The sequence below is a fragment of the Mustelus asterias genome, chromosome 2 (assembly GCF_964213995.1).
Source record: "Mustelus asterias chromosome 2, sMusAst1.hap1.1, whole genome shotgun sequence".
Lineage (NCBI taxonomy): Eukaryota > Metazoa > Chordata > Chondrichthyes > Carcharhiniformes > Triakidae > Mustelus > Mustelus asterias.
Window position 1 is genome coordinate 105,778,941 of NC_135802.1, and position 26,120 is coordinate 105,805,060.

The 26,120-nt window shown below is 42.0% G+C and overlaps 1 protein-coding gene across 4 annotated transcripts in view; it reads right to left on the reverse strand.

The window, feature by feature from the left end:
* creb5b (cAMP responsive element binding protein 5b) overlaps positions 1 to 26,120 on the reverse strand; it is a 353,679-nt gene that overhangs the window by 98,282 nt on the left and 229,277 nt on the right. For all 4 annotated transcript variants that reach the window (XM_078239765.1, XM_078239766.1, XM_078239768.1 and 1 more), the window contains one exon: positions 20,136 to 20,246. In XM_078239765.1, the coding sequence (XP_078095891.1) occupies positions 20,136 to 20,246 (111 nt within the window). The remainder of the gene's footprint in view (positions 1 to 20,135; positions 20,247 to 26,120) is intronic.

A 26,120-nucleotide genomic window follows, 5' to 3' on the forward strand; every position in this document is an offset into this window, starting at 1 on the left:
TTCACTTTCGTCCTTCAAGGCACCCTTTAAAGCCCATCTCTTTGATCAAACTTTTGGTCATCTGCCCTAGTATTTCATTATGCTGTTCTCTGTTCTTTGATCGCACTCCTGTGATGAATTTGGGACATTTTATTATTTTAAAGACACTATATAAGCACAAACTGTTGCTGTTGTTCTGTTCTTTTGTATCAATACTCACTTGAAAAACTCTCCACTATTTTAATGGTGGTTAATGTGCAAGGCTTAATGTGGGACTGGAGAACAGTACCGCCCACAGTGTGAATGTAAAGGGTCACATGACAAATGACCTGGGTCAGTCTAAGAGTATGCAGAGACCAGTGTAGAAGTATGCAGGGAGTTAGCTCATAGTTTGGGCTAGGCTTTGTACATATGCAAACAGTTATATGTTACCAATAAACACTATTGTTCAATCTTACAAGCCACTGAACCTTTGTGAGACTGACTGAACAAACCCAGAAATGAAGAAGCTGGAGGAGGAGCTTGGAGCCTTAAAAGCTAACTGAACAGCATCCTGACCTCACTGAAGTGCACCTGAACCAAAGACACAGCTGGAGATTTCCGAGAAACATGATTCATTGCAGACATGATGATTCATTGTGAATTCCCACTGATTGCAGAGTCAAAGGACCTAGCAAGGGCGAGCAAAAATTCAGTTCTAAGGGTGAATTAGCCTTTTATGTCTTTAGGTTAGTAATCAGTCAGATCAGTCAGTTTCATTGATCACCGTGGCCAACCTGGGATTCAGGGATGGCGCCATACCATGTGGCAGCTGAGCGCCATTGAAAAAAAGACAAACTTTAAAAAACACAGCCAAAGCCGAGATTTACCTCCTGAACAAACTCCTTACAATAGCATTGTTGACTCATTTATTTTAAATGCTCTAGTTCCTTTGCTAAAATTGCAGAGTTTGATTTAAGACGGGCACGTGAAAGATTTGTTTGTCTGCATCTCTTGGTGTAATTTCAGTGCCAATATTCCTGATTGTAACCTACAAAAAAGATGGATAATTTGGCCAGAATTGTCCAAATGCCTCAATTTACCCTTCTAGGAACTCCAAGTGATTCTGTTTCTAATAAGTCTCAACTAAATATTTTACTACTTTCTATCAAATATGTTAAAAAAGAGAATTTTTAAATAAGCATATGTATGTTTTGGAGTTTGGTCTTAGAGGACTAAAAACACATCTCAATTGACCTCTTGTTTTCAATAGGAACCAAAGCTAAAAGAGTCAATAAAGATTCAAACATCTGGCTTGAGTCAAAGACATGGTATAAACAAAACACAACCTTATTCCTATAATAACCCCAGGTGTCGGCTGTAAAGGAACAGTGCTTTATTGCACAAAATAAAGTAAAACAAAACCACAAGCCTGTGGTGATCACAAACAGGTCCCAACCGGGACAATGCCACCATGGACCCACTCAGGGGTCTGCTTCATACAGGGCTCTGTATACGAGCTCCACATGGTGAGTTAATTACCAATCCCCAGGGAGCTTGTATTCAATGAGTCCTACAGGAAGGTCAATCAGTGATTCCCCATGCAAGTCCTGGGGGTTATCACAATACTTATGATAAATAATTGTGCTGGATAACCTATTGCAGCATGCTCTGTGCATGGGTCATTCATGTTGTCTAAGGCAAGGGTTGCATGGTTACCAGTAGGACCTTGTTCCTGGTTGTCACCAACTTCATTGGCAGAAATGTTTTTTCTAATGCCAATGATATTGGTGATGAATATAATATATGTACAAAATAGCTTCATTATTCACCAAATTATGTCAAGAATGATTGTTACTTTATAACTATTTTTCCAAAAATGTTCTCTAATTAATATCTATATATTTTATTATGCTCAATCACAGTGTTAAAAATTAAAAATGTTCATTGAATATATATCATAATTTCACATACAAGTCATACTGATACATCTTTTACATCCATCAAGTATGTAAGAGTGACAATGTTTTCCTTTTAAAAATAACCCTAAAAGAAAACAGATTGCACCCGAGTGCATTTTATAATTGGTGTTTTGATTCTAAGTGGAAAATGTTCCTCTTCTAACTTCTTCCAAAAGTACTTGGCAGTTTCTTCTGCACAGGGAGCAGAAGTGCTATACTCTAACAGCAATCAAATCAAAATCAATTACCATTGTTTTTTTTTGTAATTTTGGGGCTTTTACAAGATCTGATGAGAGCTCAGGCCTCCGCTGAACTGGATCTAATGTGAATGAGCTTGATGCATAGTCCAGGAATGCCTCAAGACATGATACTAGAATTAGGTGAAAGATGTGCCAATTTTCCTCCTCACTCAGAATCTCTGACTAGGGGTAAATGGGTCTAGATTTTTCTCCAAACATCAGGACTTTTGAAGAGAAACGCATGATATCTATTCACCCACTGGGAGCACACATCCAGAGTTCAGGCATGCCCTTACACAATTTCCAAAAAAAATGGGGGGTTGCGGGGGGGGGGGTTACATTCCCGAACTCCTGCTATGTACTTCAGGCAGGTGAGTTTCCACATCGGAAGCTTCAATTTGTAATATTATCAGTTTAGATTAAATTGAACATTATGTCTGGTACATTTAGTAAGAAACAAAACATGCTACTCTCAAAGAACTATTGGGACACTCTGCAAACATCTCAGCAAGTAAATGCAGAGATGTTTTGAAATTTGAGCTTTGATTTGTATTAAATTAGCTCCTCCCAACTGAAAGATACTAAATTGATTGCATATGGTGACGCCACTATTCCCAGCCAAAGTGGAGATGATTGGCTAATTCCTCCATCAATCATACCTGGAGTAAGTGATTTTATGCAATAATTTGTATGTAACTATCCTCCACTCACTGCATTTTATTGGAGAAATCATCTTGTTTTTATTGAGAAACCAGGGCCCTGAGAATAATGTAAAGGTTTAAAGTTTTAAAGTTTACTTTTATTATATTCACAATGCTTACATTAACACAGCAGTGAAGTTACTGTAGAAATCCCCTAGTCACCACACTCCGGCACCTGTTCTGGTACACTGAGGAGAATTTAGCATGGCCAATGCACCTAACCAGCATGTCTTTCAGCTGTGGGAGGAAACTGGAGCACCCAGAGGAAACCCATGCAGACACAGGGAGAACGTGCAGACTCTCCTGGGAACCGGACCCAGGTCCCTGGTATTGTGAGGCAGCAGTGCTAACTACTCTGCCACCATGCCAGCCAGGTGCTTACTGGCTGGGGGTAAGATGGAGGTGAAATTGTATGGATGAAATTCAGAAGTCAAGTCAGCCTGTCAGATTCTCCATTTTAATATAAGCTTGATTAGGGGAATAAATCTTGACTTTTGGCTTTCATGTCTCCAAGCTACAAAATCACAACTCTATTAAGCAGCAATGTATAATCGAATTTAGAGGAAGCAGGAGGTGTTTGGGATGGCTGCACAGAGAGCAGCAAAAGCAGCATCGAGATGTAATGATGTGTCTGGAATTAATGTTGGCAACAAGCTAGAGGATGCAGGAGATACATTTCCCAGCAATGGAAGGAAGGAATCTGTAGTTTTCAACAAGAAGGTGTGAATGAAGATTGCAGCTGGAGAGTTGTCCCTAGTTTTGGATGTAATTAGTAAATGGTTTAATGTCCTAACCAGGTCAAGAAAAGTGAATACATTTGGTAACTTACCTACAACCTTGTGTGTAAGTACTTGCCCCAAACTTTCCATTTCACTATCTTCCCGAGGGTCACATTACTCCTCACTGTCACTTAAATTTCAGCAGCACCAGCTTTCATTTTCAATGCACTTCATCCCTTCCTCATTTATCCATCCATCCTCAACACTCACTTATCTTCACCCAGTGCACAGTCCGCATTGGACAGATGCCTCACCTACATTCAGTCATGGGTCTGATTTTCAGAAGTGAGAAGTGGGCAGAAAAGGCAAAGGACAGGGAGAGGGCTGGAGGTGGGCTACCACAAATAGTCCAGTCATTAGAAAAGTGCGCTGGAAGGTTTAAGTTGAAGAAATTATAATTCACCAAAGATATGCACGTGGGCATTTTGGCAGAATGTTATATTGTTATGTTTCCTTTTGTATCAGTTCAATGAATTAATTGCTGAGCACCACTCTGCGTCTTGACCATTATTGCATTCCGAGTGTCAGCTCAAACGTTCACTTGTATAGTGATGAATAGCAACATCTGATGAGACCACTGGGTGGATGTACAGTGGGCGAATCCATGATTGTGGGACCTTTTAGTGCAAAGGGGTGGAGGAGGTCAGGGTGGTAGTTGTAGGACCAGGTCAGGAGATTTCAGTTGTGTTGTTTTCCTGTGTGAGTCACCACTAGCAGAGCCTTTGCTCTACAAGGGCATCCAGATCAACAATGTATGTGGCATGTCTGATGATGGGTGCCCCATATTCCTCCCTCCCCCTTTTCAGTGTGCTTCCCATTTAAAGATACTCAATGATGCTTCCCCTTCCTCCACCTGCAATCCTCCCTGCATCACAATGTTGTGCAGCATCAGCACATCGCAGTAGACCTTTGCTGGTGAGCACTGAAGGACATCTCCATACCTATCCATGCACATGATGACCATCTTCAACATTCCAATGGCTTGCTCTATGACATACCTGGTGGTCAGGTGATCCTGCTTGTAATGTTCCTGATGTAATGCTTGTGTGGCTTTTGCTACCAAATAAACGTGTTGGACTTTAACCTGGTGTTGTTAAACTTCTTACTGTGTTTACCCCAGTCCAACGCCGGCATCTCCACATCATGTAATGTTCCTCACAGGCACCTCGAGACTGACTTGAAGGGGGTATTAGTTGTCTCCGACAGGACAGCTTTTAAATTTGCTTTCTAGAAAGAAAGGATCTTGAATGTTGGACGCAGGAAATGTGGCACATCCCTGGGCGAATCACCCCTTGTGTTGCACACCTGCTGCGTATTGATGGAATAATTTCCTTTGCGGTTGATATAAACTCCCGGATGCTGCAGTGATGCTCAGATTTCCACATGTGTCCCATCAACATTGCATTGTATCTGTGGGAAGCCAGTCAAACAGGCGAATCCGACAGCCCACTCATTCCCACTACTGTCATCACAAGGGAACTTTACATAGCCCCCAGCTCTGGAAAACATTTGTCTGTCATTTACCTTTGCATTTTGTTCAGCAAACTGAGTAGCCCTCAAGATATCTCAGGTAATGCACTGGGAGGAACCAGAGGTGAAGAAATTAAGTGGGGGGTGGGGGTGGGGGTGGAGGTGGCTTTCACAGCCATTAGCCACCAGTTCCAGCACAGCAAGGTTTCCTGTCATAGCAGTACATGTCTGCCAACACCTGGCATGATAATCTCAGCCTATGAGAACACTGAAGAAGCTAAGCATCTGCCTATACACCCTGGTATGCCCTGCAACCTCTAGCCCTCTCTTGTGCACCTGCTGATCCCACCACTGCATGTCACTGTTGTCGTGGATGGTGATCTGCTGTTAGAACATTTAAGGTGTCTCCCAGCTCCTGCTGGGATTTTGTTCGAAAGACTGCAAAACTTTTAAATTCCTCTCTGCTAAACGTTTACCAAAGAGAACTGAAGAAGCAGCTGTAAGAAGTCAACCTTCATTAAGTTCAGGTTATCTGAAGTTGACAGATGCACATGGAGGGCGCCTACAACTCGCTCCCTTTTTTATTAGTCTATACCAGAGGTCATATCCAAAGGGAAGTTGAATTCCAGTAAAAAGGCCCTCATTTGCATCCAATCATCATCTTAAATGATACCTTCCTTTCCCACTTGCTTGTGCTTATGATCACATTAGCTCCGGTGAACAGGTTATCCCATGGAAATTCATTTCAGAGAATTCAGCGCATTGGGGTTGGATTGCAGTCATGATTTGCCAAAGAAGCAAATGCGATGTGAAAAAAAGCTTTTTCATGCATCGAGTGGTTTGGATCTGGAATGCACTGCCTGGAACTGTGCTGGAGCTAAGGTTAAATCAAGGCATTCAAAAGGCCATTAGATTATTATTTGAATAGAAACAATGTGCAGGGGTGTGGGGAGAGGCAAGAGAATGGCACTAAGTTATGATGCTCATTTGGAGAGCTAGTGCAGACACAATGGGCCAAATGGCCTCCTTCTGCGCGGTAATAATCCTGTGATTCTATGGTTCCTTTTTGCCAAATTTAACTACTCACCCACTCCCAAGCCACCCGTTTACCTCTGTTTAAATTCCCATTACTGTGGTTTTGATCATGAGTTCTGTTGGATGTAGTTCATAGACACTCTTTTAAAAAAAAAGACTCAACATAACCAATGCCAACTGGTTGCTGTACTGAGCTGTTTACCATGGGCCTGCCCTCCAGCTTCCAACTCATTGGCTGACATACTGGTGTCAATAGTCACTCAGTACTAAATTAACACCCGTAAATCTGGGCAATTGACTAACAAAATAATCAACAGCCAGAATATCTCCTCAATTCTATCCAGTGCCTCTCAGTAGAAGCTGTGTATGGTTATTGGGAGAGCGCAAGATCACATTTGACTCTTTAGATGAATCTCCTGTCAGCATTTGCTGGTAAGGGTCAAACCAAAGGAAGGACCATGTGCAAGATGCCAGAGGTCTGCACTATTCATAGAACCATGTCCTGGTGTGAGCCATTGCCTTTAGAAAAAAGAGACAAAGCTAGGGAGATAAAAGTAAGATAGATTCTAGGGCCGGGATTTTCTGGCCTTCCTGCTGGCAGGATCTTCTGGTCCTGTTGAAAGTGACCCCCATGGCGAGTTTCCCAGCGCTGCAGCCAGTGTGCAACACAAATGGCCATCGACAGAGTGGTGAATCTGTGGAACTCTTTGCCACAGAAGGCTGTGGAGGCCAGATCATTGAGTGGCTTTAAGACAGAGATAGATAGGTTCTTGATTAATAAGGGGATCAGGGGTTATGGGGAAAAGGCAGGAGAATGGGGATGAGAAAAATATCAGCCATGATTGAATGGCGGAGCAGACTTGATGGGCCGAGTGGCCTAATTCTGCTCCTATGTCTTATGGTCTTATGGACTTTGCTGGGATCATAAATCTCGCCACTGGTCAATGGTGAGCCACTTCCGCTGCCAGAAAGCCAGACGTGGGAGAACTAGTGGTGCAAAAACTTTATGTTTAAACAATACAGTTCTTCTCAAAGCATTTGTTCCAAATGAGTAGTGTGCAAATGCATTTTGGGGCAACCACATGACTTACATTAGAATTGGGAGCCCATGGAAGTTAGCATATTGTGTCCAGTTTCCAACCACCTGCAAACTTGCAACTCACACTGGCATCTGTGGACATTTCAGACAAATTTTAAGCACCAGCCCTCTGTAACCCATGCAAATCAGATGTCACAAGCTGTATTAGTGGCTTATAATTTTAAACCATAAGAGGTTTAAATTCAAAACAGCTTGTCAGGCAAGCTGACGCAGCCTTTAAACCTTTTTTATCCTGAATTGAAGCTTCTAAAGTACGAAAAGGAACGGTAGTTTGCAAGTCCGCACCAATAATTGTATTCTAATTATACTGATAGTTTCATGAAAGACAAATTTGATAATCAAATACTGAGTTTGATTAGCCTAATAATATCTTTAGAATAAACATTGTAATGTAAAACATACCTTTTGTTAAAGACTTTATAGTCATTAAAATGATATTTAAAAAAGACTGACATTCAAAACATTTTCACACAATGTAACTAAACACTGCACTGCTGTGAACTTTTTCCACACTGTAACCTTGAATTATTGCTTAATGAAAACAAGTTTCACTTTTTGGCTTAGGTCCAAGTGGTGTAAGTTAAAAAAGAAGTACAATGGCCTGATCGGTCTGTTTCCATGGAAATAAATAGTATCATTGGGTAGGGGGAACTGAAGACAATGAATCTTGGTACTTAACAAAGAATCCATTTCAGCAGCTTACAAAGTATATGCACTGACTTTATTGTCTCGCACTCTATAATGGGTAATACGATTAAAATCTTCCCACTCAGATATATTAAATTAAGCTCTGTATCCAAGTTAAACGTTTCAGTAAATATTTCTACAGACTTTTATTTTCTTTGTATGCCTGCAACGCCAAATTGCCAAAGAAATGACTAATTTACACATTATTTGTGTAAATTACAGGATGCGGTTCAGTAAGTCTCCATTTTAAGTCGTCCCACTTTAAGTTGTTGTACTTTAAAGCCATGCAGTTTTTAGAGCCGGTGTTCCAGGTTTGCATCTTCAATTTTAACCGAGTGTCATTTTGTGTCTTTTGCACCATTGCGCGTCTTTTCACGTTGTTGTACATTGTTGTTTCTTGTTGATGTGACATTGGGTCCCATGAAGTGAGTGCATCCAGAAGCATTCATTCACACGCGAGAGAACCATAACGTTTTTTCAAGCAAAATTCTCACTGAAAAATATCCAAACCAACAGGTTTTTTTTTGCAAGGATGAAGTTGAAGTCGGAGCCACTCATTTCTGCACAGAAAAGGCCCACTTCTTGACTCTGTGAACTGGTTTTAATATTTGAGTCCCAGGTGTGCCTGCAGCGGAGTTTCCCTACAGCTGAGAAGCAGAAGCCATCTTCAAGTCTGTGAGAAGTATTTTCTACTGTACACAGGTAAAACTGCTTTCCTAGCCTTAGAACTTGTTCGGGTGAAAAATTCAAGGCGCAGTACTAACCCTTCAGGAGCCTGGTTTTGTAATTCTTTGAATAATTTTGGAGCCCCTAAGTCTGGTCCTTTTTCAATTTTGCCGCAGGTGAGACAGAGAGGCTATTTTAAAGCCACCGAGAGAGGCATTTGCTGAAGGTGCTAAATGAACACGCCCGGCATCAAGGCTCTATTCAATCAAAGTCACCTCCACTGAAACACTTTTGTAAAGTCCTCAAAGCATCCCTCAAGAGGTCAAACATCTCCCCTGATTCACGATGACCAACCAAACGGGAGAAGATTCATTTGGGGAGGCACTGCACATAGATAGACTTTGTTGGGAACATGTGGAGGCAAAGTCAAGACAGCGGAGAGGGTGCAAAACTCTCCAAATGACTCATCTAACTGATCCTCCAAATAACACTTGACCCACATGTGGCAGGGTCTGCAGATCGTACATTGGAATGACTAGCCTCTAGAACCCATTAAACTGGAATGGAAGCAAGTCATCCCTGAACACGAGGGACTGCCTAAGAAGGAGAGATTGGTGATCATAATCTAATTTGAATTTTTACAGTATTTCTGTTATATTTAGTGATTTTATAAAGTTTATTTATTAGTCACAAATAGGCTTACATTAACACTGCAATGAAGTTACTGTGAAAATCCCCTTTATTTATTTTATTTTGCAGGTTATTTCAGCGACTTATAGGTTCTCCCATTGCTTTGATGGATGAGTGTTTAGCAAGTTAAAAAAAGGACCAATTGGCAGTCCAGGTTGATGCCATCTCATGTGTACCTTTAGGCTATGTCTCAATTTGAATAACTGATTGCAAATACTGCATATGAAGTCAGTTGTGGAGGCATAGTTGGAGGCATTGACTTTCCACCACACTCGCTTGTCCTGAAGGCACTTGACTCTGTTCTCCTCAAATGTCAAAATGTCTTGATGATAAAGACTTCTCCATTTGGGCTTAGATATGCAGATATCCATTAGGGATGGGCAACAAATGCTGGCTTTGCCAGTGACACCGACATCCCACCAAAGAATAAAAAATACAAGAGCACAAGCTCCTTTTGCAATACAACACGGGTCAATCCCCATGCTACTTCATGTTTCCTCTGAGTATCTAAACATGCCTTATTATCCTTTTTTTTTAGTGCATTTCCGAGGTGAACCGTAAATTTCAGCATCACAAGAAGTATTTACCTGCTCTTATGGTGTGAAATATTCATGGGACTGAGATGAAGTACTTTCATGGCAGCTTCTAGGAAAGATCTACTGCAAACCACATCTCTGAAGCATCTGTACAGGCAGCCTGTGTTATTGTTTGTGGTATCTGTATAATCTTCTGACTTAAAGAAAAGATGGGGCTGGATTGGATTATAAGTTTGACTTAGCATCGCAATACTGGGCCTTGTGGAACTCAGTGGTCTTTATAATTCAAACCAAAAAATACAAGTGCTGATGGGAATCATACTTTTCAACCTGTATCCCAGGCTCCACCAGCACCATTTCTGGGTATGCCCCATCCCACCAGCAGGACAGAACTGACAGAGGTGATGGCACAGTGGTATATAGTCAGGAGGAAGAATTTTCAGGATATCCTTAACATTGGCTCCAGACCCAACATTAAGCCACATGGCATCAGGTCAAACATGAGCAAGAAAATCTCCTGTTGAATATCACCTACCAGCCTCTCTCAGCTGATGCATCAGTGCTCATATTGAATACCATATGGAAGAAGCTCTGCTGATAGTAAAGACACAGAATGTACACTTGGTGGTGGACATCAGTGTCCACAAAGTTGGCCACGTGCCAAAGGATATGGCTGACAGAGCGGGCCTTCATCAAGTGGTGAGGACACCAAAATGGGGCTAAGACCTACTTTGTCTCTCCTTACCAACCTATCACAGCTGAATCTATCCATGATTTTTCAAACATAAATTTGTGATCTCTATTGCCTAGTAGAACAAGGACAGCTGGCTCATGGAGACACCATTACTTGCAGGCCTCCTCTAAATCACACAATATCCTGACTTGGAAATATATTGTGATTCCTTCATGCTGCTGGATCAAAATCCTGGAACTCCTCGCCTGTGCGAGTACCTACAGCGTATGGGCTGCAGGGGTTCAAGAAGGCAGCTTACTACTGCCTTCTCAAGGACAATTTGGGATGGACAATACATGCCGGCCTTGTCCGATGCAAGGTGACCAAAGGCAACTTTTTAAAAAATCTTTGTTTTATCCCATGAAAGAACAAAAAAATGACAATGTAGATTAATTAAGATGAGAATAGATTTTGCTGTCTAAACAGTTAAAACATCTCTGTTCTGAGCATATACATATTTAAAACAAATAAAGTCATTGTATTCTTCATTGTGAACTGTGCTCCAGAACTGCAACCTCAATATACTAATTTATAAATACTGCGTCCAGCAACTTTTATATCATGCTTGTTTGTAATAAACACCTCTGATGGGAAAACTAAAGAGCAGTAATTTCCAAAATTAATATTAAATTAACAACACAAGTTGTGCCTAGAAACTTCTGTTACAACTGAGTAACAAAAACACTAATATTTGCCTTTCAACTCACCAGTTAGCATACTGAACCTTATTGGCAAATTATGTGGTTAGCAAGCCCTGGGCATCCTTCATCAGGAAATTCCACATAGTTAGGCAGTATGAGCTTGGGCGCACTTTTACATATGAGCTGAAATCTGATTATTATATCGAGAGGGAAGTTTATTTTTCAATAAATTTATATTTTCTTTACCTTGCAGACCTGTGTTCTCTACACACAGATGCTGAAAAGATGAACTCTCCAAAGAGTGTAATTAATTGCAGACAGGGAGTTGATAATGAAGGGAGCCTGGAGTAAAGAGATTCCTAGTTGTTAATTTGCGAGTAAGCCTGATTGTAGCATTATAGCTTGTTTATGTGGTTGTAGATTCAGTGCGCATCAGCATGATGCACATAAGACTAACGACTGAAAAGTACTTTGATAGGAAGGGTCATAGATGTTTTTTTATAGGTAGGATGTCAGTTCTGAACTCAGATTATGGATAGCAGGCAAAACTACAGAAGGCAAAGCAGGCAGACCACTGTACCACAGTAATTTGACTCACTGGCATTTAGTTACTTTACACAGCCATGAATCAAACAGATTTGTCATGGAGCAGGCCAAATCTTCACCCAAGAAGTGTGGTTAATTCTATAACAAAAATCACCATTTGATGTGGCCTGGGTCAGAACATCTGCTTAGCTGCTGTAACAACGCATTATAAGTGAGTTTTTTTTAAAAACTGAATTATATTCTGAGGAATTTTGCAGAGGCAGATTGGTGGGAGGCTTATCTGTGGCAATGATGCATTACTGTGATGCTGAGGGCCTCCTCACTACTTTTACCAATGGGAATGTAAGGGTAAATTCTATGCCCTTGTGTATTAGAGTGAAAGCTGATGCAATACAATTTGAAAAAAGTTGCAGAATAAGTATTAATTACCTAATTTGACTTGGATTTCACAGTACTGTCAGGTGAAGTCTAGAGGCAGATGAAAAACAATACACAACACAATTTCTGCAGCTATTTCCATTTTTTGTTTGCATAGCAGAATTTTTGTTTATAACATTTCTACCTATTTTTTAATTATGGCTCAGATTTTCCTGTACCAACAACAGTGAGGCTGTCAGCACTTGCCGTTTTTACAAGGCAAAGTGACAGAACTCACTTCTGGTGCCTGCACTTGAGCAGTTCAAATCAGAAATCTGGAAGCTGTTGTCTGTAGCACCCAGCTCCACCACAGGGTGCGCTAGTGCAGTGTTCGTCAATGTAACATACACAGAAATCATTGTAATGGCATGAACATAGGCTGATTACCCACTGTGATTGCACTAAAGACCAATGAAAGACTTTAGCCTTGTTCAACAAAGATTAGCTAAGATTTAATAGTGTATTAAGTCCTAGTTAAAGGCCCCATAACATTAATTTCACAGAAATGGAGTTTCATTTCCTAAGAAAGTTAATACTGCAGCTTTTTAAAAATATAAGAAAGAATCTTTTATATAGTTTTTGTGTTTAATCCCATGTGTATGATTTAATCTTTACTTTGCTTCCTGTGCAATGATTTACATATTATTTAAATTCCCTGTTTTTTTTAGTTTCTGGTGTTTTTTTCAACCTGATTGCTTGAACAGCTTGCTCTCCTCACAGATGCTATGATCCCTTCTGGATGTACCAAATTCAAACTGCCCAATTCAGTTAAAAAATCTACACCGTCAAGCCGGCTGAACATCTGAAAGGCATTCCTCATCAATCACAGCAAAATCTGGGCCCATATTTATTAATGAGCTAGATCTTGGTGTGTAGGGGACAATTTTAAAGTTTTTGGATGACACAAAACTGAGAAGTATTGTAAACTATGAAGAGGACAGTATTGAACTTCAAAAGGGCATAGACAAGTTAGTGGAGTGGGCAGATAGATGGTGGATGAAGTTCAATGCAGAGACATGTAAGGTGATACATTTTGGTAGGAAGAATATGGAGAAACAATATAAAATAAGGGGTAAAATTCTCAAGGAGCTACAAGAGCAGGGGCACGTGGGTGTATATGTGTATAGATCATTGAAGATGGCAAGACAGGTGGAGAGAGCAGTTAATAAAGCATATAGTATTCTGGACTTTATTAATAGGGACATAGAGTACAAGAGCAAGAAGGATATGCTGAACTTGTTCGTTGAACCTCAGCTGGAGTATTGCGCACAGTTCTGGGCGCCACACGATAGGAAGGATGTGAATGCACTGGATAGAGTGCAAAAGAGGTTATAAAAATGGTTCCAAGAATGAGAAACATCAGTTATAAGAACGGGTTCAGAGAGGTTGGGCTAAGAGGAGGTTTGATCAAGATGTTCAAAATCATGAGGGGCTGGACAGAGTAGATAAGGAGAAACTGTCTCAGCTCGTAAAAGAATCAAGAATGAGAGGGCACAGATTTAAAGTGATTTGCAAAAGAAGTAAACATGATGTGAGAAAAAACTCACAACCAGTGGTTTGGGTCTGGAAAGCACTGCCTGGAATTGTGTTGAAGGCAGATCCAATTGAGGCATTCAAGAGGGCATTAGATGATTATTTGAATAGAAACTTTCTGCAGGGGTACAGGGGAAAAAACAGGGAAATTGCACTAAGTCATGATGTTCATTTGCAGAGCTGGTGCAGACATGTTGGGCCAAATGGCCTCCTTCTATGCCATGACAAATCTGTGATATATAACGTGGCATTGCTTCACCAATCTTAGAATACCAGACAAAAATGGAGCAAATATAAAATTGGGATCAAAATGCAGTTGGATATTATTTTCAGAGAAAACGTAGACACCACCGTGCCTTTTCAAACAATGTTTGGGTGGTTGGGCAATGGTGGAGCACACTAATGGCCACCCTATACTTCTGGGAGGATGCCCAATCATCTTCGAGGGTTGGGTTGAGCTTTCAGCCTGGTAGGCTGGTGGTGAAGACTGAGCATCCCAGTGCAATCTGCTTTCTCCAGGCCTGGGTGCTGTCAAGTCATAGGTTGGGGTAGAAGGGGTGGGTACTTGGAGCGGCAGTTGCCCAAAATCACTCTTGTCCATCTGAAGAAGCAGCCCTACTTCTCCTGATCTCACAATAGAATTTCTCTTCTAGGTCCCACACTGATGGACTGCCAGCTGATAATGGTCAGAACCTATGAAGTACAGACAGGCTCCTGCTACACGAGTCTAAAATAACTATGAGGTGCAATGCACAGCGACAGCATAAACAGTGTCAGAACAGTAAGGGCTAAGATTTACACAAGGGACAGGATCCCCATCACCACTGGTATAAAAGTTGATGCGAGCCCTGACCCACTTGGTTATGAGATCTGCAGCCATGTAACAGATATTAGCCCATAAATTAGATCAGGACAAGAGTTCTGCCCCGTCCAAAGAGGAAATCCTGCTTCCAAGAGCTTTAGTTCCAAACTAATCAATTGGCAGGAAGTGCCGCTGGGAGTGATAGCCATTACTGGGACTGCAGCAGCCCCGAGGAAGAGACACCGATGGAACCTGGATGAAGGGAAGTTCAGGGGCTCATCGAGCTGGCAGGGGGACAGCCTGGCCACCCATCCACCAGGTTTTACTTGGCTGGCTTGACATTTAGCATCAGCCCACCCGTCATGAGTAAAGTCCCAGCAGTGGTAGGAGAAGGCCCTTAGAACCATAGAACCATAGAAAATTACAGCTCAGAAACAGGCCTTTTGGCCCTTCTTGTCTGTGCCGAACCATTTTTTGCCTAGTCCCACTGACCTGCACTTGGACCATATCCCTCCACACCCCTCTCATCCATGAACCCGTCCAAGTTTTTCTTAAATGTTAAAAGTGACCCCGCATTTACCACTTTATCCAGCAGCTCATTCCACACTCCCACCACTCTCTGCGTGAAGAAGCCCCCCCTAATATTCCCTTTAAACTTTTCTCCTTTCACCCTTAACCCATGCCCTCTGGTTTTTTTCTCCCCTAGCCTCAGCGGAAAAAGCCTGCTTGCATTCACTCTATCTATACCCATCAAAATCTTATACACCTCTATCAAATCTCCCCTCAATCTTCTACGCGCCAGGGAATAAAGTCCCAACCTATTCAATCTCTCTCTGTAACTCAGCTTCTCAAGTCCCGGCAACATCCTTGTGAACCTTCTCGGCACTCTTTCAACCTTATTTACATCCTTCCTGTAACTAGGTGACCAAAACTGTACACAATACTCCAAATTCGGCCTCACCAATGCCTTATATGACCTTACCATAACACTCCAACTTTTATACTCGATACTCCGATTTATAAAGGCCAATGTACCAAAGGCACTCTTTACGACCCTATCCACCTGTGACGTCACTTTTAGGGAATTCTGTACCTGTATTCCCAGATCCCTCTGTTCAACTGCACTCTTCAGAGTCCTACCATTTACCCTGTACGTTCTACTTTGGTTTGTCCTTCCAATGTGCAATATCTCACACTTGTCTGCGTTAAATTCCATTTGCCATTTTTCAGCCCATTTTTCTAGTTGGTCCAAATCCCTCTGCAAGCTTTGAAAACCTTCCTCACTGTCCACTACACCTCCAATCTTTATATCATCAGCAAACTTGCTGATCCAATTTACCACATTATCATCCAGATCATTGATATAGATGACAAACAACAATGGACCGATCCCTGCGGCACACCACTAGTCACAGGCCTCCACTCAGAGAAGCAATCCTCCACAACCACACTCTGGCTTCTTCCATTGAGCCAGTGTCTAATCCAATTTACTACCTCCCCATGTATACCTAGCGACTGAACCTTCCTAACTAACCTCCCATGAGGGACCTTGTCAAAGGCCTTGCTGAAATCCAGGTAGACAACATCCACCGCCTTCCCTTCATCCACGTGCCTGGTAACCTCCTCGAAAAACTCTAATAGATTGGTCTAAGTGACCATTTAATGGATGGGCTTCAATTGGCCCACAGGCGAGTGGACCGCCTGACGCCCCCTCCCCCCCCCGCCCCCTGTTGCTGCCAAAACCACAACGGGACTAGGTGTGGATCAGTCGATAGCACCCAATTTTTCACCTCCACCACCCTCACATCCTACATAAAATTCTGGCCTAAGTCACTTTCCTCTTAAAATTAAGCCTCAGAATCGCCCCCATTATTTTCTTCCAAGGATATCTTTCCTTCCTTGATTTCTTCTCTTCCAACCACCATTCTTCAAGCTGGCATGCTTAAAATTTAAAGTAAATAGAAATTCCTTCAGAAACAGTGGACCCCATTTTGAACTCATGTATCCTGGCTGGGTACAATAATATTTGTGATGTCAAGGTACACTGAGTATTTGCACTATCATATGAGATGCTAAAGCTTCGTGCATACCTAGACAGATTGCAATTTTTTATGCCATTTTAGTTAAATTCCAATTGGAAAAGCAGTGCAGAAGAAATTAAATTGGCTTCAATAGCAGAGCACTGAATTTGTGAAGTTGGCATAAGGAAAACTGCAGTATGGCACCAGGATCATTGTACAATAGTGGTACTTTTGAATAGTTGAATACTCCAGTGTTGTAGCTATGAGGCTGGTTGTAACAAGCTACCATTTAAAAAAGAAAAATATTGCAGATTTAGAATGTTGAGCAGACATCTAAAGCAAAGTTTAAGTTTCATTTGATATTTCAAAGCTTACTCCATAATTCAAAACACAAAATACTCTTTTATTAAGTTTTGCAGAATCTTTGTGTTTGCCTTATGGAAAATATAAATACAGTTCCAAAATATCATTGGACAAATAAGTCACCTAAGCCTTGAAATCCATAGAATTGCCCCTACAGTGCCCTACAACACTCGACACCATCATAATTTGTGAAGTCAAAGTTGCACCTGATCGCCAGTGCCTGCCTGTAATTGAGGAGGAGTTGCCTAGATTCTTCCTTTAGTTCATAGTGTTCCTGTGCAAGGTGACCAAGTCAACCTTAAAAAAACACATTGGGTGGTATTTTCTGGCCGCACCCGCCCCAAACCGGAAAATCTCACCCGAGGTCACAGAATCACAGAACACTACAGTGAAGAGGCCCTTCGGCCCATCGAGTCCGCACCGATGCGTGAAAGGCCCTGACCTGCCCACTTAATCCCACTTGTCAGCACTTAGCCCATAGCCTTGAATGTTATGGCGTGCTAAGTACTCATCCAGGTACTTTTTAAAGGATGTAATGAGCCCCGTCTCCACCACCCTCCCAAGCAGTGCATTCCAGACCGTCACCACCATCTGGGTAAAAATGGTTTTCCTCAAATCCATCCTAAACCTCCCACCCCCTCACTTTTAACTTGTGTCCCCTCTTAACTGACCCTTCAACTAAAGGGAACAGCTGCTCCCTATCCACCCTGCCCATGCCCCTCATAATCTTGAACACCTCAATGGAACACCTCAATGGTCCCCCGCTCGCCTGCACGATTCCTGTGGCAAGCGGGGCAGGAAAATTCCCCCCATTGTTTCTTCCAATTTCCGCCAACCACTTGGTATGCCAGGCTCATCTCACATCATACCCTGAATGGTGCAGAGGAACAGAACACCTGATGCAGGGACTTCCAATCACTGGGATAGTCCCCCAACTGACGAAAAATAGTTCCAGAAAGTCCTGGAATCAAACAGCAGCTGCCACAACTGAGTCCCTGCCATTTCTATTGTGAGATGTTTTTTACCTAAAATATTGCATATCACTGAAAATCATTCATTTGCTGTTGATGCCCTGATAATGCTTTGGAGGGTAAGATAAGGGGATTGGGAGAGACAATTTGTGAGGAAGAAACTCATTTAGAAAAAGTTCAAGTTAAATTTTGCAGGTGCAGTTCCCATTGTGTGTCCATGTTTCCCAGTCACACAAAGCCCAGGCAGAGAGGCTAGCGATCTGTCGGGCAGGCAAGCCTTTGACACTAGAACACAGCGAGGGAAGGGAGACGATGGAGGGAAGGTCCGAAAGGTTGGAGAGGAGGGTGTATTGTGAGGGGAAATTATTGGAGGCCAGAGATGGGATCAGAGGCCAGGACACGCTGACAATCAGGGTCCAACACAGAGAGGAGATTGGAAAGGGAGGAAGCGGCGTGGATTAGTGGCAAACAGAAAGGAAATGTGGGGAAATAATGAAATTTTAATTTATATCACATGACATAAATGGGGTGGTAGCAGCATCAGGATAGCTTTGCCACCCTGATCATCTATTCACCAGGATAATGTCACTGGGGTCCTGGAATGGGGCAGCTAGAGTGCCTGCCTGTTCCAGGCAGTAGACTCTTTAAGTATGTGAATCAGGGCCCTGTGAAGTACATTGGACTTTGGTTGCTCTTTCCAGACTCAGTTATTCAGAGTGAGCAGCTTTCATGCTTTGCCCAGTTTGACATGCTGTATTGTTGCAGAGCCCTCAGAAAGGTCCGTTTAAAATTAAAAGCAGGGGTACTCCTTCAGGCCACACAAACAATGTGGAACTATTACTGCCCTCAGCTCCCACAGTGCCCAAGACTAAGAAAATAGGACAACTAAAGGGAGCTGGCAGTAAGTGAATCAAGTAACTCAGTGCTTTTTAGAGGATTGGTTCCAGATGGGCAATAGGAGCAGGAGTGCTCTGCCCAGCCACTCCAGCAAATCTTCTGGCCTCCTCTCCCCCCTCTACAGTCCCTAACCTGTGCCTGGTCCATTATGATTGTTGCTCCTCTGCTTCTGTCACCTGATCTCTCCTCATTCCTATCCCTCCTGATTGCTGGTCTGACCACCCTCCCACCCTGCCCCGCTCCACCCCACCCCACCCAATTTCACCCTGAGTCCTATTGATCCTCCCACAATTGCCTGGTCTGACATATCCTGACCAATCCACCTTCTTTGCCAGTTGCAGCCTTCTACTGCTGACTTTCCAAGCTGGTCAGCATGTCAATTTGATGAGGTAGGGAGTGGATTAAAAATGGTAATAATATCCTGTTGTTAAATTCCAGCATTGCCAGGTTTCCTTGATGTACATCCCTGTCCCCTCCCTGTAAATAGTGGGGCTCAAAGAAATTAACTGCTCTCCGCAATTTGTCTACAGTAATAAACAAATGTGGATTAAACCAATTTATCCTCATATAACTCAGAACATCCACACCTTATAAGAGAGTGATCTCCATTGGAGTTGTCACATACACAGCACAAAGACATATGAATATCTCAGTAAGTCCATGCAATGTTTTGTAACTCGATAATATATCAACACAATCACATATCCTTTCATCTTTTGTGATGCACGTTATCAAGGCTGTACATCATAAGAGAGTCCAATGTTTACACCAATACTTGGAAATAAGCTTTGACTTAAAGCCAATTAAATTTTACTGAAATCAGAGTCAATTTTCAAGTACTCTTTTGAAATTATAGGACAGTATTCACAAACCATAAATGCAAAAGTTAAAATCTGAAAAATTCACTCGGTCTAAATGAAATCAAAGACCTGAAAGTTCATTGGATCACTTGATAACTAAAATATCCTACAAATGACATATTTCATATGTGATACATTCTGATATCACTTATTATATCAAGCCAGACATTCATTTTAAACAAGCTCTTGTAAAATAGTATAAAGTAGCAGCCATTACCGACACTTTCGATTTTTTTTATATTCCTTTTACAACACTAAGTACTAAAGTTTGGTCATAACTATCAACATCAAAAATCATTCAATGAGCCCCAGAGACCACAGTAAACAAGTTGCTCAACAGATCCTTGCGAGAAACATATATTAATGTACAATATTTTATTAAATTTGGAAGTTCCAAAAACTGTGTAACACATTAATTTTATAGGGAATTAAATGTACTTAAAACCATGAGATTCATGAAAATTACAGATAATTCCCCACCCATCCACCCACATGCACATTCACGCAAAGAATGTTTTGCTGTTTCTCACCATTTTGGCTTCTGAGTGCATTTGTTGGACTTGAGGAGGAGTGCACGGATTATTTAGAGAAGGGCCTGGCATTCCCATGATATTAGAACTCATGGATAACTGCCGATCCATCTTTGAAAAAGAAAAAATGTTTTAGACAGTGATTTAACAGGTTAACAGTTGATTGAAACACATAAAATTACATTTTGAAAGATATATTCTGGGCTGTATTTATCTGCCATTGAATATTGACTACCAGGCTAAATTAGAACACTTAAATATTTACATTTTCTCATCCAAAGTGCTTAACTTGTTGGTGATAATCATTGAACAGTCAGCAATAATGATTAATTTTCAGAATTGCATTATTTGTTAATCCTTTAGCATGCTTTAACAAAGAGAAATTATATTCTCATTTACATTGGCATCTGCCTGTGTTATCTGATTTCAGTCGATGCAGTGGTAGAAAACACTTTAATATTAAATAGTGATTCTGCTACTCTGATATCCAACCTTCCCTTCCCATGGCACCTTCCTATACAAGCACAGGAGAAGCAATTATACCTCCTTTTACACCTCCTCCTGCTCCACCATTGGGGCCCCGTGCATTCCTTCCAGGTGAAACAATGATTTACTTGTAAAGTGTTTCTCACCAAGAGCAAGAATGTACTGAACTGAGAACAAATAGAAGTGGCACCAGCTGAGCAGCAGCAAGGAAGAGAAAGGCCTTCCAACAGTGTGCTGGCTCTTTGTGACACTATCGGTACCATGGGGTAGCAAGAGATTAATATATCCTGGATGCCCCTAGGGTACCATACACTCACTGAATTAATGTATTCACCTGTATCATTCATCACTACCCATATGTTTACAGAATGAAAGCCTTTCCAATTCATCGGCAGCATTTAATGCCCTCCTCGTTAGTGTGCTTGGTGGCGGGGGTAACTAATCATGTGGGAAGCTGGCGGGTGAAGCCGCCTGCCCACTACCACCTCTAGTGTCTGTCCTGGGGAGGCCTGTGGACGACCTCCACTGTCCACTCCAAACTGAGACTTTAATTAGGCAAACAATGGCCACTTAAGGGCCTCATCCAATCACCACTGGTATTCATCCAACAGTGAGCAGGGGTCTCGCCATGTGCAAAGCCAGAAAAGCAAACCGTGGTATGTTTTCTTGTGGGCATCCAGGACTGTCCTTTGTTCAAAGTGCCTGATTGAGGAACCTGGGGCCTATTGAGACCAACCCCTAACCTTCCCACTGAATCCCCCCTCCCCAGTGACCATACCCCACAAGCATTTAGTACCCATGCCTAATTGTCCTTGGGAGAAGGTGGTGCTGAGCTGGTTTCTTGCTGCAGCCCATGAGGTGTGTAGGTGCATCCACCATGCTGTTAGTGAAGGACTTCCAGGATTTTGACCCAGCGATAATGAAGGAATGATGATGGTGAGTGAATTGGAAGGAAATTTCCAGATAGTAGTGGTTGTGGATTTGGAAGGTGCTGTCCGAGTCTTGGTAATTTTGCATGGTGCATTTTGTAGATGGCACACACTGCTGTCACTGTGCGTCAGTGGTGGAGGGAGTGAATATTTGTGGAAGGGGTAGTAATCAAGGAGGCTGCTTTTTCCTGGATGGTGTCAAGCTTCTTGAGTGTTGTTGGAGCTGCACTCATCCAGGCAAGCGGAGAGAATTCCATTACACTCCTAACTTTGCCTTGTAGATGGTGGACAGGCTTTGGGTAGTCAGGAGGTGGGTTAGTCACTGCAAGGATTATGATCTTCTGACCTGCTCTTGTAGCCACAGTATTTACATGGCTAGCCCAGTTCAGTTTCTGGTCAATGGTAACCCCCAGGATATTGATCGTGGGGGATTTAGCAATGGTAATGCCACAGAATGTCAAGGAGAGATGGTTAGATTCTCTCTTGTTGGAAACTGTCATTGCATGGCACTTGTGTGGCGCATGTGTTACTTGCCACTTGTCAGCCCAAGCCTGAATTTTGACCAGGTCATGCTGAATTTGGACATGGGCTGCTTCAGTATCTGAGAAGTTGTGAATGATGCTGAACATTGTGCAGTCATCAGCGAACATCCCCACTTCTGATCTTATGATGGAGGGAAGGTCATTGATGAAGCAGCTGAAGATGATTGGGCCTAGGATTCCTGCAGTGAAATCCTGGAGCTATTATGATTGACCTCCAATCACCACAATCATCTTCCTTTGTGCCAGGTAAGACTTCAACCAGCAGAGAGCTTTCCGCTCGATTCCCATTGATTCCAGTTTTACTAGGGCTCTTTGATGCCACACTTGATCAAATGCTGCCTTGATGTCAAAGGTAGTTACTCTCATCTCGCCTCTGGAATTTGGCTCTTTTGTTCACGTTTGAACCAAGGCTGTAATGAGGTCAGGACCTGAGTGACCCAAACTCAGTGTCAGTGAGTTATTACTAATTACAGCAAATTGTTATTACTAAGCAAGTGCTGCTTGATAGCGCTGTTGATGTCCCTTTCCATCGCTTTACTGCTGATTGAGAGTAGACTGATGGTGTGGTAATTGGCCTGGTTGGATTTGTCCTGCTTTTTGTGTACAGGACATTCCTGGGCAATTTTCCACATTGCCAGGTAGATGGCAGTGCTGTAGCTGTACTGGAACAGCTTGGCTTAGGGTGTGACTCAATCTGCGCAAGTCTTCAATTTGTTGCCTTTGCAGTAGCCAATGCTTAAGCCATTTCTTGATATCACTTGGAATGAATTGAGTTGCCATCTGTGATGCTGGGGACTTCCGGAGGAGGATGAGATGGATCATTCATTTGTCACTTCAGGCTGAAGATTTATCATTTATCTTTTGTGCAGATGTGCTGGACTTTTTCATCATTGAAGATGGAGCCTTCTCCTCCAGTGAGCTACCATTCACATTGGATGTGGCTGCAGAGGACTGCAGAACATAGATCTGATCCGCTGGTTTTGGAATTGCTTAGCTCTGACTATTAACTTGGTGGTGATAACTGTGTCTGGGAAATTGTCTGTGAGGTTTGATTCCAAGAGTATGACTATGGCTGTTGCTTAACTGGTTTGTGAGACAGCTCTCTCAACTTTGGCACAAGTAAGGGTGATTTTCCAGTGCTTAGGTCAATGCTGGGTGGGTTCGTCCACTTTCATTCATTTTCTTTGTGGTTGTTAGATGCAGCTGAATGGCTTTCTAGGCCATTTACGAGTCAAGCACATTGCTGTGGGTCTGGAGTCTCATGTGGGTCTGATCAGGTAAGGATGACAGATTTCCTTCTCTAAAAGGCTTCAGTGAACCTGATGGTTTTTACAACAATTAAGAATGTCATAACTGGACTTTTAATTCCGGATTTTATTGAATTCAAATTTCAGCATTTGCCATGGGAGATTCAAGCCCAAGACCCCAGAACACTTCTGGGTCCATCCACCAAGCCACCACCTCATCACCAATACAGCAAATTTAAAAGATAGGAGAAATCAACTTTTCAAAGCCCAGTTAGTGCCAATCTTTAAGAGGAGACAAACTAGAAGCCACAAAGTATCCATTTGAAAGGAGCAAGCAACACAAAAAGTGTAGAACTTCAAAAGAAGATAAGCATCCATCGTATAAACACATTTTGGGGTTATAATAAAGCTTAGCAGCATGGCCTAACTAAACTTGCAACTTCTTCAGCTGATGAATACAAGTGCCACCATCACATAGGCTTATTTGCTTGATTGAACAAGACAGAGAAGGAGGAAATCCCCAAGCAAAGCTTTAAGGATTCAACCCTTACAACCGACACCCAGCTATGTTCAGAAGAGGGGAGAAAATTAGAAACAGAAACTGGGATATAAAAGTAATAATTTTAATTGCATAAAAACATAAGAAATAGAAGCAGGAGTAGGCTATATTGCCACTTGAAACTGCTCCTCCATCTGATATGACCATGGCTGATCTTCTGCCTCAGCTCCACTTTCTCACCCTCTCCACGTAACCCATGATTTCCTGAGAGACCAAAAATCTGTCAAACTCAGTTGTTGCCATGAGGCCTTGTACTTGTCTCTCTGACCGAACAAGGCCATATGCTAGGCATATTGACAGGATCAATATACCATTGTTTTTGGATTTCTCTCCCCCGCTTCGCTGATCACACCTCCACAATGGTCTGTGTCTTTTCCAATTCTGAGGTTGAAGTCACCAAGGAGGATCAGTTTGTCGTCTATTGGGAGTTGTGCCAAGGATTGTTTGAGGCTGGAGTAAAATTCCTGTTTGGACTTGGCTGTTGCTTCCATTGTTGGGGCATATGCGCCAAGTACTGTAACACACTGATTTAGGGTTAGAGCGAGCCAAAGGGTCATGAGGCACTCATTTATCCTGCATGGGGAGTCTCTGAGATGGCCAACTAGTTTATTTTTCACGGCGAAGCCAACCCTGGAATCATTTCAAACAGACCTGAAATACTTAAAACTAAAGGTAACCAAACAAGCAGAGCAGCTAGCACAGTAACCTGTAAAGAAGATGTTTCAGTATACAGACTTTCCTCTAATAAAATAACAATTAGAGTACAAGTCTTTGCAGCAGTTAATCACAATGCCTAACAAAGCTTGAGGGAAGAAAAAAACTTTACTGAAAAATATTTAGCCTGTAATGTAACTAGAATAATCCAATTTCACTTGACGAAAAGCTGGTGCACAAAACATTAATTTCAGAGAACAAGTAAAACAAAGTTCTTGATCAGATGCCACTAAATTTGGGAAATAACTTTTTTTTAATAAAACTTCTCTTCTCAGTCATCCTGAAACTAAGGCAGGAAACTGTATGGTAATGGAAACGTCCACTGTGACTGCTTCACATCCGTTAATAGCAGTGTGCCCCTGCATAACTTATCTGAAAATGCAAATTGTTACAATCACCAGAGGAATTAACTGACCTATGAGCACCGGACCTGCTGCAAAAGTACAGTTCATGTGTTTGATTTCAGTTTCCAAGCACAGCTTTGGGACTGTCCTTGCATTTCAAATGTCATACAATTATAGCGAAATCTACAAATTACAAACATCCAGGCCTGGATATTGTATTAGTAATGCTGGTGAAACTGTAAACATTCTCCATCATTGCAGCTGTGAAACTGACAAAACCTTCTAGTGTTCGCACATGCACAGTCAAACATGAGAATCCAGAAGTTGCTGTCAGCGATTCCCTGCAATTCTACAGAATGTGCTGTTGAAGTCCCTAGAGATGGAAATCTTAGGAATCACTTGAGTTGACATGAACTTCCATTTTTATGCTATTAATCTCACAGTAAAATCCCTTTAGAGTAGCATGGGGGCACAGTGGTTAGCACTGCTGCCTCACAGTGCCAGGAACACGGGTTCAATTCCTGGCTTGGGTCATTGTCTGTGCGGAGTCTGCACGTTCTCCCCATGTCTGCATGAGTTTCCTCCAGATGCTCCGGTTTCCTCCCACAGTCCAAAAGATGTGCTGGTTAGGTGTATTGGCCATGCTAAATTCTCCCTCAATGTACCCGAACAGGTGCTGGAGTGTGGCCACTAAGGGATTTTCACAGCAACTTCATTGCAGTGATAATGTAAGCCTACTTGTGACACTAATAAATAAACTTTAAAACTTGAAAAAGTTATGCCTTGTTGAATGAAGTGTAACTAAGTTCATAATTCCACTCTGGCCATGCAAATCTAATTTAACATTTGTGGAATGTTAATATTTCTCCATTTAAAAACAAATTCAATAGATTTGTATTTTAAAAAAGTTTCTTCATGCTATTTCAACTTCTATCTTAAAAGTATATGTTCCAATCTTTGTTTGCTGTCTGTAAAATGAGTTTAAAAAGTGAAGACTAATCAATGGTTTTTAACTTCCTAATTTGTTGTATGTGAGAAATCTTAAATGTGATTGGGTGTTTAGTCCGTTTTACTAACAATGGTTTCTCAGATTTAAATACGAAGTGAACGTTACAACAGGAACACAGGAAACCCGGGCAAACAGAAGTTGTAGAGTCCTAGAGA